Below are 18,901 nucleotides of genomic sequence, written 5' to 3' on the forward strand. Positions count from 1 at the left end.
TTCAGTAGATAGCACTGATACTCCTGAAAAGCATCCTTGTTGATTGTTGGTAATTTAGATGTATATTTTCTTGGAATTAAGCCAGTTGCTATCTTCAGTAGACAGCACTGACACTCCTGAAAAGTATTAAAACATCCTTTTGGTATTTGAGATGTATATTTTCTTGGACCCAGACCTGTTGCTATCTTCAGTAGATAGCACTGACACTCCTGAAAAGTATTAAAGCATCCTTGTTGACTGTTGGTAATTTAGGTGTATAATTTATTGAATTTATGCCAGTTGCTATCTTCAGTAGATAGCACTGACACACCTGCAAAGTATTAGAAAATCCTTGATGATTATTGGTAATTAGGATGCATATTTTCCTGGAATCTGGGCAGTTGCTATCTTCAGTAGACAACACTTATTGCTCTGTAGACAGCACTGACACTCCTGGAAAGAATAAAATATCTGTGATGGTCATTGGTAATATAGATTTATAAGTGAACACATTATGTATTAGTGCTATTCAGAGATAACAGTGCTAGTAGAACTGCAATATATGATTGAAATAAATTAACAACCAGGTGGTTTCACTGCTTTCCATTGTCGGCAACATTTCCATTGAAAAGTAATGCTTTGCTTAACATTTCACTTAGCTTTTTGAGAAGACATCATTCAATAGACAGGTTAACACTCAGTAATGAATATCTTTGATCAGACTGTATAACAGAAGAAATAAATTTGCATTTTTTGGTCAGATAAACTCGCAACATGTGTTTGTCAAACCAAGTGACTTTGATCGCTTTCAGTACATTTTCATCAAGATATTAAGTAACAAATAGAATTTAATCAGGTGAATATGAATGCCTTTGATCAGTCTTACAGACTGTATATCTTCAACGATAGAACATTTATATTTGCATTTTTGTCGGATAAACTCACAACACGTGTTTGTCAAACCAAGTGACTTTGATCGCTTTCAGTACATTTTCATCAAGATATTAAGTAAACAAATAGAATTTAATCAGGTGAATAGAATGCCTTTGATCAGTCTTACAGACTGTATATCTTCAACGATAGAACATTTATATTTGCATTTTTTGTCAGATAAACTCACAACACATGTTTATCAAACCATGCGACTTTGATCGCTTTCAGTACATTTTCATCAAGATATTGAGTAAACAAATAGAATCTAATCAGGTGAAAATAATATGTGCGTGGGTTTGCAGCAGCTGGGATTGTATATATAAAATGATTGTTTGGAATGGAAAATGTCAAATTTGACTTTTATAAGTCAGTTTATATGCACTTAACTCAATATATAACTTTCTAATTAGGTGGCTTACTTTATTTTGTGTACAAGTCATGTAAATGAGAACAGCTGGTTGTTGAATCCAAATATTGTATATATAGCGGGAAATGTCCGCAAGGTTTTTATTTTGTGCTTTTCACGATTGAATTCAGAATCTTAAATTTAAAAGTCTTCGGAAATATTTTCGAAACCATAAATGCAAGAAATTGTACGCTGCTGAAAATAGTTAAAATCCCCGAAAAATTAATTCTGCTAAAATATACCACTGTACAGTACAATAGCTTGATACATTGGAAACAAATGAATTATTATGTTCAAAATTCTGTGACTGTATGTTGACAGTTAATAAGCACACTATCTCTGTATTGCTCCATAGGGATGTTGAATACACCAGACAAGATCTTGAATATAATAATAAAATACAATTTTAACCCCCTGAGCACTACCTGCTGATCTAACATTGCCTCTGATTGGTCAATTACGTGATAGCTTCACTTTAATCACCAAGCATTAAGAACGGAGAAGGCAAATAATTCACCCCAATTTTTGTGTGTGGTGAAATTATTCTAACAATGTTGCTGATTAGTCCAATTGATAATTAAAACTTCTTTTTGGCCAATCGGCAGGTAGTTCTCATGGGGTTAAACTGTCATTCATAAGACTATAAGCTATGATTACAAGTAGCATTCATATAATATAGAATATAAAAACCGGTGTAATTGATAAGAAAAGGTACACTCAGCTATGCTTACATGTTGCTCCTGGAGGGATCATATTGTGATACGCCTCCCAATTGTTTTACCAGGGGCCCAGGAAACTTTGCTCATAGGCGAGTTTGTTGTGTTGTTAAACATTGTCATACATTTATATGCATTGTTGGATAAGGTGTTGTGATGTTTCAATATATTGAAAAATATCAGTGTTTGTTTCAACATTGACTTATCACTGTTTTCAATCTATTGACATTGACAACGTTAATAACATGAAATTGTCAATGTTGTTGACATGGAAAGGGAATTAAGTAAGTTTCTAACACTTCTTCATACTTTCTTGATTAACCCAACACTGACCCATGCTTTTTGGTATCGGAAGTCAAAGGAGATCCAAATTTTTCAAGAAGAAGAAGAATTTTTGACTTGGCACCCCCGGGATTCGAACCTTTGACCCCCCGCATGCCAAGCAAACGATCGCGGACCGGTAGCTGGACGGGTTATTGCTGCCCGCCAGCAATTCCGTGAGCATGTCACACTTAGGGTGATTGCGTCATCGCAGACCCTGTGATGCATGCATTATCAGAATTTTTCATCATGGTATTTTGTGGTTTTTACTGGTGTTAGGGTTAGAAGACACTCTAATCTGGAAAAATACATCTTTTCTAACCCTAACACTGACCCATGCTTTTTGATATCGGAAGTCAAAGAAGATCCAAATTTTTCAAGAAGAAGAAGAATTTTTGACTTGGCACCCCAGTGATTCGAACCTTTGACCCCCCGCATGCCAAGCGAACGATCGCGGACCGGTAGCTGGACGGGTTATTGCTGCCCGGCCAGCAATTCCGTGAGCATATCACGGTGATTGCGTCATCGCAGACCCTGCAATGCATGCATGATCAAAATTTGTCATCATGGTATTTTGTGGTTTTTACTGGTGTTAGGGTTAATAAAGGGAATAACATTACAACCAAATCAGTGAAATCGCAGTAATATGTCACTGATAATAGTGAATGATATAAAACGATTGGGATTATATATATGTTATTTATTTCACTTGGTCTTATGCCCTGTCACCAACAAATTGCTGTAGCATTTCCTGCTGTGGAAAATGGGGAAACCTGGAACAAGCTTCACTGTATTTGAGCGTAATATCATGAGTTGATTAACACTTGCTTACTATGTGACACAATATGAGCCAGCCAGGCCAAAGGTGGTAATTGGGAAATTGAGATATAGCGAGCAAAATATAAGAATACTAGACATTGGCAAAGCTCATAACTTGCAACCAAATACACAGTAAGCTTGTGGTGTATAAAGGTCCATTCATACTACGTTGCAATTGCTTTGCGTTGCGTAGCATTGCTGCACTGCATTGTACTGCAATGTGACAAGTTGCATTGAGCTGCGGCAAAAAGTAATTGATATGTCAGCAACGCACTGCAAAGCAATTGCTGCGTGGTATGAACTGACCTAAAAGCTATCCACTTGGTCACTGTACAAGTAGATTTGAATAACACAAGGTTTAAAATTGGCTTCCTTAAGGGCTGATTGGGTCATATTGTGTCATAATTAATGTAATCCACGCTTCCATTGGTTTGCTAACATAACTAACCACTAGCTCCCTCTATATCTTATATCAGTTGACTTTATAGGTGGCTTTGACTCACTTGGTTATGGCAACTCACATGCACAGAAGTCACCTAATCATCTACAGATGCAGCCTATTTATATGTAAGTATTATGCAACCAGGTTGTCCATACGGACAAATTGGAGTTAGTTCTAGACCTCTTCAGTGACATCGTCAAGTTCAATCTCAGACTTCACTTCAATCTTGAGATTGACATTGAGTTATTCCAGTCGAAATCCATACCCCTGCTAAAGAAGACATGAGCTTCATCTCCCACACAGGGAGTGTGAATTTCAAATGGAGTCACCCATACAGGTAACCCCATTTGAAATTCACACTCCCTGTATCAAAGATTAAGTTCATGGGGGGGGGGGGGTGTATGGATTTCAACTGAAATATGGCCTTTGATAATAGAGAGTTTTTATGATAAAACCAGTGATCACTGGTTATATTCCTCAGTTACCATAGAGCTCCACCGTGTCTTGGTTTGCTTTCATCTTACTTTATTATTTTCTCTTAAAATGATCAGAAAACCTCCTTGGCAGTTGTCACTAATATTATGTAATACTTTTTGGCAAAGAATAAAATTAAAATTCGATCAAATTATACATTCTGGCTTTAAGAAGGGCCTGGTGAAAACAAGTAGTCCGGTCCTGTGTCTGTGTGGACGTAATTTCAGAGATTATTCTACTGAAAATGGGTAATGCTAACATGAAAAAACTATATATTTTTCCATCTCTTTTTTGTGAAAGGAAAATTATCTTGTAGATCTTCTGTCGCATATTATTATTAAACTATGTATATAATGCTTAATGAATTGTTCCTTTTTGAAGCTCGAGAAACGGCAATCCACCAAAACCCGCAAGCGACCCAGGATCAGGTTGGCTATTGAATATACTAATGATAACAAGGCACCAAAGTTGTATATTAACCATTTTACTAGTAACACCATGCAGTTTATATATTAATTTGCCGTGAATTCTGTCAACTAAAAATTGAAATTGATTTCCCTTTGGAGCACAGCACAATGATAATTGGGCTATTCCTTTTGAAATTCACACTCCCCCTGTGGAAGATTAAAAGTAGTTTGTCCACAGAGGGAATGTGGGTTTCAATTAGACTAGCTATTGGATAACAAGTAAAGCCGTACTGAGCAAAAATATGTGTCCAAATAATGAACACTAGCATACCTGCCAACTGTCCCTATTTAATAGGGACTGTCCCTATTTTTACTGAATCAAAAAGCATAAAAGATTTTACCATGTGTCCCTATTTTCGCAAAAATATAACTATAGTAATGTATAGGAAATTCAGGAATGTCCCTATTTTCAGATTTTTTCTCCCATTTGTCCCTATTTGTGAGGTATTATCGTTGGCAGGTATGCACTAACCAATTCCAGTTGAAAAACATACTCACAATGTGGTATTTGCAGAGCCTTATTTCGATTAAAACAGTTCTTCAGATTTGGTAAATTTAATTTTGCTCAGATTTAATATCTGAAAATTGGTATTATCGATCATTTAGCTTATCACATACATTTGAGCAAATTCAGAGTTTGGCATTGACAACAGTCATTTAATAATTGTTAAAAGGTGATAAAAAAACACGTACAGATGGCACAGGTATTAATAAAGACAAAATTTAATTTATTCAAGTTATTCTTTGTTTGGAAACCATGGTTATGTATGAACCAAAGCAGAATTATTCACCATGTTAAGGGATCTAAAATGAGCATTTATTGCGTTTCGACAGTATTTTTTGTGGGACATGAGAACACCTCGGACCTGTCGAATTGCATTCTGAATCTGAAGCATGTCTTTCTGATATCAAATAATTTTCATTTTTTGAAAATCACAATATAATACAAATTTTATGACAAATTATAAAATTTGATATTTTTCAAATTTTTGATATATAACAGTCCTCGAAGTAAATTATATAAATCTAATGATATATTCTTAAAGTGTATGTAGCAGGAGGAAAAGCAGGCGGTCAATTGAAAATGTTGACCTTCCATATTGAAGATATGGATTTTTTTCCCAAAAAGACCTAATTTTTTTTGGTGTTTTGGGAAAAAAATCCATATCTTCAATACGAAAGGTCAAAATTTTCAATTGATCGTCGGTTTTTCATCCTACCTACATACACTTGAAGTATAAATCATCAGATTTATTAAGTTTACTTCAAGTACTGTTAAATATCAAAAATATCAATTTTTAATGATTTGCCATAAAATGTGTATTAAATTGCGAATTTCAAAAAATCAAAATTATTTGATATCAGAATGACATGCTCCGTATTCAGAATGCAATTCGATATGTCTGATGTGCTCTAATGTCCCACAAAAAATACTGTCCAAACGTTCATACCCCAGCCCTTAATGAAATAAGCATGGACTATTTTGAACAAATTTGCCTACTTTGGTGAAGCAATTTAGGCAAGCAGTTTTCAGAAAATTGTCACCTTTAATGGTGTAAGTCCAAAGAACAAAATTGAGTAAAACAAAGTAATAATCCAAATAATCATGGTTAGCAAAAGCCAAATTTGGGCTACTACACTTGAAATCCTTACACCCCCTATGGAAGACATGACCTTAATCTTCACAGGGAGTGTGAATTTCAGACGGGGTTACCGGAATGGGTTGCCACATCTACACCCTCTGTATGAGAGATTCAGGTCATCTCTTCCATAGGGGGTGTATGTATTTTAACTGGAATATTCAAATTGGCGGCTATTCAGATGTTTGGATGTGTATGACTGCTTGTTTGCGGGCTTTCTTGCTGGCTTATGTGACCTACCTGTGCCATGCTGTTGGTTCTTAGGCTTGCACAGCATATTTTTCCTCAAGATATTTTTATGGCACTGGAGTGATGAGATTGGACAATCTAATGCACTTCAGGAATGTAACTTTTCAGGCTTTTGCCTGAATTCAGGCATTTTTGTTGTCAAGAATTACTCAATTTCTTTTATTTTCAGTCCGTTTTAGGGCCATTCTGGTCATTTTCACACCGTTTTTCAGGCTTTTTGTCAATCGTGGACTTACATCCCTGGCACTTGCACTCCAACCACCATTAAAATCCACCCACACAAAAAACGAAAGAAAAGGTACCCTGGTTCTTGCAAACTAATACCGTACTGACGCGAGTATAGTCCCACCTTCGAGTAAAGTCCCACCCCAAATTTTCGAAAAATTCAAAAAAAAAAAAAAAAAAATTCAAGATGTTTTGTATTTTAATATGAAAATTGATAATTTGTATTCATGTCATACTCTATTAATGATTTCAAAATGCATTCAAATTCAATGCATCAAGGCCAGTACGGTAATAAAAATTATAATAAATCAGTATTTTTAGAGCACTTGCCTCAATTGCACAGTACAAAAACCCAATGAGTAAGAGAAAACATGCACGCACTAAACATTAATTTAGAGGTGTTATTCAACACTTCCTCGGGTAAAAAAATACGACAATTGTCACATGTCGACACTTGTAATGAGATTTTTAAAATGCTGATAAAAGTTGATAGATCAGCTTAAAATCATGCCAATATGAGTTACGATCACTGATTCCAGTTGTAAACATACTTCCTGGTTCATTCTACTTCTGGGTTCGGGTCAACTTCGGGAGGTAATTTTTGAATTTCCGATGAAAACATGATCTTACAGTAAGCTTATTCTGACAAAATAGCATGGAAATTTCAATTTTTTTTCTTTTTGATATGTGTCGTAAAGTGTTAAAAAGGGAGGCCGTGTGTCCTGAACTCGCCACCCTTAGCGCTACATGACAAATATTATGAATTTTTACACCAACCAGGTTTCTAATTAGATTATCTCGACAATCATCAACCCTAAACTAGCAAAAGCATACATTTTTGGAAAGCTGAAGGCATAAGCAATTCAAATATATACATTTAAACTCATTATACAGGGTGACCTGCAAGTTGAACAGGGTGGAATAAGAAAGATTTTGATAAAAAATGGGTCGCTCATGCATCGCTTATTACCAATTTACAGTAATAAACTGGAAGTAAGCAACATTCATTTGGTTAGAGGATATGGAGAGCCAACTGACTTTGGAAGAAACCAAAATCACAGCTGTTTGGTAATCTCGGAATATAGGGTGTCCCAAAGTATGTTAGATTTTTTTACAATTCAACATATTTTGAACCTAAACATTTTCCCCCTAACCCATACAGAAAAAATATGTCCATATTTAGATTCCTCGTCAAATTTCCCTTCAGAATATACTCTTTGACTATGATAGGATAAGTAATTAAAATTTTACAGTAACCTTTAGATTTTGAAGACATCTGCATTACTTACTGCAGTGTATAATATGACAACGGGTAGTTTTGTATGGAAAAGTTTGTATTTTCTAGACTAAACCAATCATAAATGATTAAAAACAATTAGTAGAATTGTTTAACTGTAAGGCCATGAGTCTTTTAGATGCTAAATAGAGTCCAAATCCAATTTACAGCCTTTACAGAAGCAGATTACGCACTAAAAATACCAATCCCATAGAGTTTGTGTGTACCACATCCCCACCACCACATCCCCACCACCGCCACCCTGCCCATTCTGAATTCTATGAAGCACAGTGTCAGTATTAAAAAAGTTCAAGTATTTCTTTTTACAGGGTTGAAAGTGCATTTTATTTAGCAATACAATGAGACCACAAGCATGACAATAACTTCTTGCTTGACAGAGATATCATCATTGGTTTTGAGTCGACTTTGGCAAAATGTAACGTCGCCACCTTTTTTTGGTGGCGAGCTCAAGACACACGCCCGGGACAGTTTATTTTGACATGTCGGATTTAGGGTCATGTTGGCGATAATATGACACATGACAATCTATAACACCTTTACTAAACATGAGAATGATTTCCCTACAACATACAAATTTGACATGAATTGCAATTTCTGAAAATGGGGATTCAATATTGTATTCGTAAAGCAAATATTTTAACATTGGCTGACGAGGAATTGTAATAGAACATTAGTGAAGCACTGAACCCCGTATGATGTAGAGATCGTTAGCATAAGTATATGTACTCATTAAAGAGTAACTTTATACACAGTGTAGATGCAGTCAATGGGCTATTCCATTTAAAAATCACACTACCTCTGTGCAAACCTTTGGAAAGATAAACCACAGGGGAGTATGTATTTCAAATGAAATGAACACATTAGCAGCTCCATTTGAAACCCACCCTCCCTAAATGAAAGATTTAGGTTGAATCTTTCTCAGAGTGTAGAAGACAGAGATGTAGCTACGGTGGGCAGTGGCGGACGGCGGCAGAGCCCAGCACTCGGATTTAGAGCCCACCACTGATAAACCATTTAAGCTCTAGCAAAAATTTCAAAATCACATAGAATTTGGGCAAATTTAGGCAATTTCCAAAAAAATGGTAAATTTCACGAAAAATTCCCTCAAATACCAGCGGGCACTAAAAAGCCTCTAGCTACAACCCTGGTGGAAGATATTTCCAAAATCTTCTACAGGGGGTGTGAATTTTTTTAATAGAACGGCCCATTATGATTGGCTACTGTTTGATATGCACCATTTTTCAGTCAATTGCTGAAATTGAGGAATTAAATCTGCAACACTATTACCCATGAATTCGAAAAATAATTATAAGGACATTCTAACTAATTTATTTTTTTAAATATTTTTACACAAATATCCGTAAAAATCTGTTTTTTAAAAACAATTCGTGTGAATAATTGTGTTGTTTTAACACAAATTAACACTTTAAACTAGTCACAATATTTTCATTATGTGTTTGAAAGTTTCAAGTACAGAATTTTAGTCGAGGGGGGGGGATAAAAAATCCAAATAGAAAAAATAATTTCAAAAAACATATTCCATATTGAATTTCTCATTTTTTGCACATACGTGTTTTGTGAGCCTGATGAAACGGAATGATAATAACCTTGGAATTCAGTAATACGATCCACGAAGCAACAGTATTACTTGTAAAACATGTGGTAAAATGTTATCCAGAATAGCAAGATGAAAAGAATACTAACAATACACACTATTTGGGTGCACATGTAGGTCTCTTGGCTTACGGCGACAGGTATATGAAGTGATTTTAAATGCAAGAAAGCCCTAAATGCAATAGCTGCTAGGTGTCATCAGCAGGCCCGTATGCAGGATTTTTTGTTGGGGGTGCTAATTTTGAAAAAAGTGGACTTTTTTCACAAGGGGGGGGGGCAATTTTGTGAAAAGTGGACTTTTTTCACAAAATTTGGACATTTTTTGACCAAAGAAGCATAAAAAACCTGATTTTTTTGCTCGCTATGCTCCCAAATTATGATATTTTGGGACTTTTTGTATACTTTTGCAAATTTGGGGGGGTACACCTCCTCATGCACGGGTCTGGTCATCAGTGTGATATGTCAAGTAAAATGAGTCAGGAATATTGATTTTGAGATATAGCCAATAACTATTCCACTTCCATTGTATTGAGCAACACAAAAATGGCCATATCTCTGGAAAGGTTAAGTCTAATTATGATGGGGTGTCAGCAAAATAAAGCTCTGAGAATGGCTGTTGATATTGGAGACACAGTTAGCTTGATCACATTACATTTATGCAATATAAGATGTAGAAACAGTGGTGTAGCCAGGTTTTCGGAACCGGGGGGGGGGGGGGGGAGCAAATTTGTGAATGTACCGACAGAAAATCTAAATTGTTGAACCCAATTGTTTTTTGCAAATGCGCTCAAGAATCTTAAAAGTGGGGAGAGGGGGTTGGAAACCAAAAACTTGTCCAGAAACAATTCAACACTTGTTTATATGCCAATATAAGTTCTTCAATATGGCAACATTTAAAAAAATTGGTTATTTCGAACATTAACAAAAAAAAAACAAAGAGTTACAACTGAACCGCAAATGATACACATGAAATTTGTTAATTGTTGATCCCCAATTTTTTTCAAAAGGTATCTTTGTGCGTACCGACGACCTGCAATGTACTGATTGTCCATGATTTATTCGCACTGACCCCCACTGGCTTTGCCACTGTTGAAACTTAAATTTCTATAAGGCAGCTATTCCTTGCATTACCCCTTGATATTAGCTTTATAAAAGTTATCAAATTCTTGGCACAGAGCGGAAACTTATATTATCAAATTAGGTGAATGACACACACAGTGATACTAACCAACGGCAAAGAAAAGAATTCAAGAATTGGTTGACATATCGATGCGACAAGAGAAGACATGGCACGGTATAATATTGAAAACTTGAATTGGGGGCTAACAGGTCTTTATGCCTAATAGAGGGAAACTTCAAGTATTTGGTTTAAAGGGGCAACTCTAGAGTCTAGTTGTAGTAGGCCGGGATGTATGGAAAATTTGCTTAGAAAGCATATATACGTGAAAGGATTACATTGAAACTATCAGGTATTTTTGCCTCAAAGAGGGAAACTTCAAGTATTTGGTTTAAAGGGGCAACTCTTATAGTTTGGAGTTGTGGGAGGCCGGGATGTATGAGAAATTTGCTTAGAAATAAGCATTATGAGATACGTGAAAGGATTATATTGAAAACATGAATTGGGGCTATCAGGTCTTTTTGCCTCAAAGAGGGGAACTTGGAGATGCGCTTTTAGTGTTTGGTTTTAAGGTGCAACTCTTTATAGTTTGGAGTTGGGTGAGGCCAGGATGTGATTAATTGGAGACAAGCATAGATGGGAAAGTATAATAATGAAAACTTGAATTAAGGCTAACAGGTCTTGTAGCCTATAAGAAGGAAACGCAGAGAGATGCTATTTGATATAATGATGAATCTCCACAAGGCTACCCTATAGTTTGGAACTGGAAGCGGGAAAATATCAAAAATGAGCATAACGATGGCTCCTTGCTTTGGTCTACACAAATCAATACTTCCTCCGCAATGTCTTTTGTTTCCCATTGAATTTCATCACAATTAATTATCTTCTATAGTGCCCTGGCGACTTTATGCTCGTAGTGCCCTGGCGACTTTATTATGTTTATGCTCATTTTGTGGGAGCAGGTGATTGTGAGTTGTGGCTTTCTGGCTCTCAACCCTCAATATATCTTCCACAACTGGGGAGTATTTCAAATGTAACTTATCTAATCTATTTGAAAACCATACTCCCTCTGCGGAAAAACAAAAAACTGTAGCTATAAATCTTCTATAGGTGAGTGTGGATATCAACTGAAAGAGCCCATAGCTATAAGAAGTAAAAAAAACGCACTTGGTTTAAAGGTCAAGCTCTACTAGACTATTCATTAAGTTTGGAGTTGGGGCTTGAAAATATAGAAAATTTGAAGAGTGGGTTATGAATTTTATTAAATGTGTTGTGGACATGTACAGACATGAACTTGGCTTTTTGATTACACCTGTAGGTGTTTGGCCTGAAATAGGCAAACTTAAAGAGGAAGCCCGGCCAGAGCAGTTCTTCTGGGGTGAACCTAACTCGCCTGGTTATCCAATTAATCAGTGACAAGGTTATCTCTGAATTTGACAGGTGCCAATTGATGCAGTAAATGAAAATATCAATTAGCACCTATCAAATTCAGAGATAACCTCGTCACTGATTACTTGGATAATCAGGCAGGTTTGGTTCACCCCAGAAGATCTGTGCTGGCGGGGCTTCCTCTTTAATGATAGGCTTTAAATATTTAGTTGAAAGGCACAACTCCACAAAACTGTCCCTATAGTTTAGATTTTGGGTTAGGAAAATGTCACAAATTGGTTAATCATTACCGTAACTACACCACATGCTACAAAATACTACAGCTGAACGCCACTGCGCATGCATGCATCCCACATGATGTGATGACGCAATCAACATAAGTCATATACGCACAGATTTGTTGGGAGGGGTCTCGGGTTTGAATCCTATCCCCCCAAAACAACTTCTTTGTTCATCTTCTCTCTTCATTCATTCTTTGCCTTCTTTTTTCCCCTTCCATTTGCCAAAGAGCATTTTGAGAGTTAAGGTTAAGAGTTAAGTATAGAGATGAAGAGTATAATATGTAAACTTGAATTTGGGAGTAAACTGATCAGAAGAAAGACACTTGAACATGTGTTACATCTATAAATATTCAATTTAAATGTGTAACAAATCCACTAGGCTATCCCTATATTTTGGACCTTGATGGGGAGAGGAAATTTAAACTACATCATGACAAGAATTTGTTGGGAGCAAGTGGGAACTTGTTTTTTAAAAGTAAAAATGGGAAGTTGAAGTAAGGCACTAACTCTATAGAGACGCGGAGTGAAAGAACAGTTTACTATTTAGCAGATAGGTGAGGTCTGCTTGTTTCTGTAGACAAGGGGCAGTCTTCATTGAACGGCTCTTTTCAGAGTCATCAGTAGGAAAGGGGCGGTCTACATGTCCCATTCTTAGGTACTTTGTCCTGAAGAAGTCAGAGCTACTCCTGACGAAAGCTTGACAGTTCTAAACTTGTCCGACCGGCGAACCTGCTAAAAAACCACTAACAGTTTACCATGTTAACCAACACAAAGTGTTAAAATTAAACAAAGCAACAAATGAACACAAATCCTGGCAGGCACACAACCCAACTTGCACAAAAAAAAAAGCAAAGGGATAAGCCTGCATGGGATTTGGACCCACAGCCTTCTAATCACTAGACCGATACCCTATCCATAGGCTACCAGGTCCCACAGATAAACAGTAGTTGAAACTAGGTACTATAATTATGTAGGGAAAAATAGTGCACATAGAATGTATATGATAAAATGGTCCATTTTTGGGTGACAGATACTCGCCAAACTTGAGAAATTTCACATTAAAGCCACTTCCAGTTTTCTATTATGTTCCTCAAAAAGAAGCACCACTAACAAGGCAAAGATACTGGGATTGCAATTATATCATGCAAAGACGTAGACGTATCCTACAAGAAGGTTTTATTAAATAACTGAGCTGATTAGGACCTGTTTTTAAAAAAAGCGAAAGGAAAAAACCACATGGTTCATTATGCCTTTCTTGTTTTTACTCTCTTCGCTTTCCCTGGTGCAGTTCTACTTGAAATCCTCGGTGCAAATTCACCTGTCTTCTGTCGCTACAAAATGCTCAATGAATTTGTTACATTTATTAAAACCCCTTTTCTCTCATTTTATTTATTTCTTGGTGCATTAATCACATTTCTACTATACTTTTGTTTTCCCAAATGCAATCGATTTCTGTGTTAACATGCTTACTGTTGCATTATTTCAATCATTACCTCTCCCCAAACACACCTAATTTGACATACATGGCTTTTACTTTCAAAAATTACCTAACAACATTATTTTTCACCACTTTACACATGCATTACATCTCTTTGTTCGCATCACACATTTCATTGCTTTGTCTCACCACTGTATCTCTTATCCTTTTGTACACACCACACATTTCATTGTTATTTTTCTCATCCCTGTATCTCCCGTCCTATTGTTTGTATCACACATTCTATTGTTGTCTTTACTCACCTTCCCACCTCATCCTTGTTGTTGTACTTATCCCCATTGGATTTCCAACTGATACGCTCATATTTTCTTACCCTTACCCCGGTTCACACCTGCAGTTTGTTTGTATCACAAATCGCAAGGTACGTTCAGACAGTAACATACTATCAATGGTAAACTTACCTGCGACAAGCAATTTTGTATCCTTTTGCAACGAGGCATGTACACGCAGTATACCATCAATCATCGGCCATTTTACCTGAGAACATAGATAGTGAAAGAGTACTCCTTCAATATCTTTGCTTAGAGTAAGCTTTACGCCAGTAATTTTCATATGTAAATTTACCGAAGGTGTAGCGCCCTCTTGTGATCATCAACATGAGTGCATGCTGCAATGTCAAGCTCACCTTGGATATTGAGGGTAAATGCTTCCACATGGTCATTACCAACCTTCAGAGTATCGACCTTTTGGAATAGCGAACCTTTCAAAATAAACTACCCTTCGGAATAACTGGCTTCAGAATAACGGTCCTTCAGAATAACGAAGGGTAACCCAATTGTAGATAACTAATTGGTTGTTATTATAACAATGAGTGCATCAACACAGGGACTACGGACTAGCTATCTTTTGAAGATAGCCAACTACGATCTAACCATGATCATGTGAAAACAATTTTGTTTCTTCATCTGTTGCTCATTCTTTTGTGGTTCTCTTTCTTTCAGGCATCACAAAACTAAATCCAGATGAGAGGTGTGTGGCTCACTAACAATATTAATACAGTCAGTGTGATGCATGCAATAACTTGGATCTAATCCTAGTGCCCTTATATTTGTGATATATGCTATATGCGGTCACATGATAAAGATTTAGGGTACTAGTGTAAGATCCAGATTGGTGAAAACACTTCATTAATACTGAAAAATTAATAGTGAAAAAATTCTTTATGAAACTCGTACTCTAAAAAAAGTCTTTAATAATTTCAGAGTGTGATAAATTAACAAAGTTAATTATTACCTTGATTAATAAAATTAATAAATTAATTACCTTGATTAATAAAATCTGCCCAAATTAAATTTTCCTCTACATGTATGATTGGCACTTTGGATTCCCAAACAAAACTTGTCACCTGGGATTTTTTGTTTTTATTAAATTTAAATTATTTTTTTATAGCTTTCTGGTAGCAATACTTCCAAAATCACATTCCTTACTTTTTAAGGGTACACAAGTGTGGTTAATTAACAACAGTTCCATGAATTACACAACAAAAGAAAAAATCTGCAAAAAATGAGGTTTTTTTGAATGAAATTTCCTGTCTAATTGAAGTGTTTTCCTGTGACTTCATGTCTAGTGTTTATTGCAAGAAAGCCCTATCTGCAATAGCTGCCATGTAGATTTTGTCAATTTCTGTATTCTATATTCTGTACATATGACATCTGGCAGCTTTTGCAGATAAGGCAATCTTTGATAAAACCCACAAAATGTTTTCCTGTGACTTGCATGTTGCCTGTAGCCTTGTCATCGTGATGCAATTGAATGTGATGGAATAAGAACAACATGTCATGTTATATTAACCCCAAATTTCAGGAAATTTTATATTATGTAACATTCTCGTTGAACTTCTTTTTTTTTTTAGTGTTGAACGTTGAATTTTTATATAACCTTTTTAGTCCTTTATAACATTTGTGTTCTGAACTTGAATATGTAAAGTAACCCAAATTGCATTTGTATTTATTGATGAAGTCGATGTAAATTGTATTTGACATAAATATTTCAAAATGTCTGTACTTGCATGAATAATTCACAATATTATTAGATTTTCATTAGCATGGAAAAAAATTTGATACTTAATAATGATGGCAAACCCATCAAATTTTAGGGCATATTTTGACAAAATATGCCATGTCCTTAAGGAAAATGCTAGTCAAATGACATCTATAGACATTAAGTTGTAGTACCGGTACTTAGTGTTTGTTGCATAGACATTATTTTGCTTGATCATGTCACATATATGAGTACTAACTGCTGATTGGTTACAAGAAGAATATTATGCACATTATTGTTTTATTTGGGCCAATCAGCGACATGGTTTAAATGGTAGTATGGCTGAAGAGGATAATAGAAGCAATATTATAATTGGTCACTCAAATGAATTTATTGCATAACCAACCAATAAAAAATGCTGTAAAAGGCATTAATTATGATGCACTTGTGACATTCAAAGATGATTATGTAAAGTCAAACAAATCTGATTTTATGGAAAAAAGGGTTAAGGTGGTACTACACCCATTGAAAAATTTGTGACTATTTTTGCATTTTTCTCTAAAAATAATAAAACACTGGTAACAAAAGTTATGTATATTATATAGGGGCAAGGAATCCAGTTACTACACTGGAATTTCAGTGACTCGAGACAAGCGGTACGTTATTTATGATAAGAAAAGAGGTACCGCTAGAATGTACCTCATTTCTTAACATATATAATTATGAACTCGAGTTGACAATTCACATCATGAAACATATATTGGATTAACCGCTAACTCGTTCAAAACACGCTTTAATTGCCATAAGAGTGACTTTAAGAACAGTGACAAAAGGCATTCAACAACATTAAGCGAGTACATTTGGAAATTAAAGGATAAGAAAATACCTTATTCAACTGAATGGAAATTAATCAGTCGGGCTAAGGCCTATTCAACTACCAACAAACTATGCAGACTTTGTCTAGAGGAAAAATACTTCATCATATTTAAGCCTCATCTCTCTTCACTGAACAAAAGGAATGAGCTAATAAACACTTGTAGACACAGGAAGAAGCATCTCTTGATCAACTACAACTGATCAATATATCAAGTATTGACTGCCTTCATGAACTTGAACTGCTTATATTATGTTATGTAACCATTTTTGACTGTAAATGTATGCCAATTAAACTGTCTAAAGATCTAGCACTAGCTCGGTGATCGCGCTTCGCGTTCGCCGTCGCCACTTCGCGGCGTGAGCATTCAGCGCTAGAAATAGAAATCAGTTTCCAGTGATAAGCATATTCTGACGAGTGTAGGTCCGCTTCGGCTGGCTTGCATGAAACAATATTGTAAATAATGCTTTAATAAATCACCAAGTCTATTTTAAATGTAATTATGAACCACTTATCTTGAATCACTGAAATTTCAGAGAAGTAATTGGATTCCTTGCCCCTATAATATACATAACTTTTGTTACCATTGTGTAGTTATTTTTTGAGAAAAATGCAAAATTAGTCACAGAATTTATCAGGGGGTGTAGTACCACCTTAAGGAGTATTTTGCATGTTGCTTTCTAATTTTAAAAAAATGCGGCATATTTTGCATGTTGCTGGAGGTGATGTAATGTGTCCCATTGAGGTATAAAATATGCCAGTTGAAATCCATACACCCCCTATGGAAGACATTACCATCAACCTTCCACACAGGGAGTGTGAATTTTAATTTGAGTCACCCATTCAGGGAACCCCATTTTAAATGTACACTCCCTGTGTGTGAGATTAAGATCATGCCTTCCATAGGGGGTGTGTGGATTTTAGCTGGAATAGTGCAAATTGTTTATTACTTACCCGCCCACAGACATTAAATTGATGTAAATTGTGTTTGGCTTGAATAATTCACGATATCAAGTTGTCATTAGCATGAAATATACAAAGTATTTCATGAATACTTCATGATTATGGCATGAATAAATTCATGATATCGTGGTTGTCATTTGTGAAAAATACAAAGTATATGCTTGGTTTTGCCTGGTAAAATTATAGTGTTGAGTTGGAAATGCCATGGGTGTTGAAACATTTGTTATTGTGTTGTATTGATATTTTTATGCTGGTATAAAAAGTATAGAAAAGGCTTTATGTTTGGAATTATGTGTAGAGATTGTGTTATTCCAGTTGAAATCCATACTCCCCCTATGGAAGATATGTCCTTAATCTTTTTCACAGGGAGTGTGAATTTCAAATGGGGTTACCTGAATGTGACTCCATTTTGTAATCTACACCACCTGTGTAGGAGATTAAAATTGCATTCCATAGGGGGTGTATCGTTTACACCCCTGTGTGGGAGATTAAGATTGCATATTCCATAGGGGGCGTATGGTTTTCAACTGGAATACCCCATTGTTATTCAATATTGGTTTGTATGGCTGTTGTAATGGATTGAGGATAAGAAAAAGATGAGAATGTGCTGATGTCAACTATAACTTTTGTTGAGAAAAGCACTTTGTTGGTTGCTTTCATATTGGGTAACAATGGGTATTCAAATGAGTTGGGGTTTTAGTGGCTTTCGATAATGCATGTTTGATGACAAAGCGGTTGAAAGCTATCAGGCAGAGAAATCAAAGCATGGCTCTGTCAAGAGTTGGATTTGTTATCATCACTTTTCACTGTGAGAAGTTTCATGCTCTAAGAGTTGCTATCACCATGGTAACCAAACAAAATATATTCAAGTATAAGGGATGATGTATAATTCAGTTGCCTTTGATATTGTTCACTAATATAATTTATAATTCAAGTTCAAAAATCTTACATTTTGTGAATACCAGTGTAAAGAAGTTTACATCAACTAAAAAACAGTTGTTCAAATTAATTTGGAATTCCAAATATGGGCAAATTAACCCCCCGCCCAAAAAAAAAAAAAAAAAATCAGATTTTGGTGTATGCTTTGTTTTTTTATATTTTTGAACAAAATTTATTAAATTCATTTAAATCTGTAAATTGCACAGTGATAATAATATGGTAGTCAAAAATATGGTTTAAAATTTTTTTTTAATGTTGGGTGGGGGATTCCGAAACAT

At 35.6% G+C, this 18,901-nt stretch overlaps 1 protein-coding gene across 4 annotated transcripts in view; it reads left to right on the forward strand.

Annotated features, from left to right (window-relative positions):
• Positions 1–18,901, forward strand: part of LOC140163146 (sodium/potassium-transporting ATPase subunit beta-1-interacting protein 1-like) — a 155,105-nt gene that overhangs the window by 122,126 nt on the left and 14,078 nt on the right. The window contains exons 6-7 of one of the 4 annotated variants that reach the window (XM_072186524.1): positions 3,651–3,741; positions 4,472–4,518. The exons of 1 other annotated variant lie outside the window; for it this stretch is intronic. In XM_072186524.1, coding sequence (XP_072042625.1) covers positions 3,651–3,741; positions 4,472–4,518 — 138 coding nt within the window. Of the gene's footprint in view, positions 1–3,650; positions 3,742–4,471; positions 4,519–14,808; positions 14,837–18,901 lie in introns of all 4 variants that reach the window. 2 more of the 4 variants (XM_072186525.1, XM_072186526.1) reach the window with 2 other exon arrangements.

This window comes from Amphiura filiformis, chromosome 10 (genome assembly GCF_039555335.1).
Source record: "Amphiura filiformis chromosome 10, Afil_fr2py, whole genome shotgun sequence".
NCBI lineage: Eukaryota > Metazoa > Echinodermata > Ophiuroidea > Amphilepidida > Amphiuridae > Amphiura > Amphiura filiformis.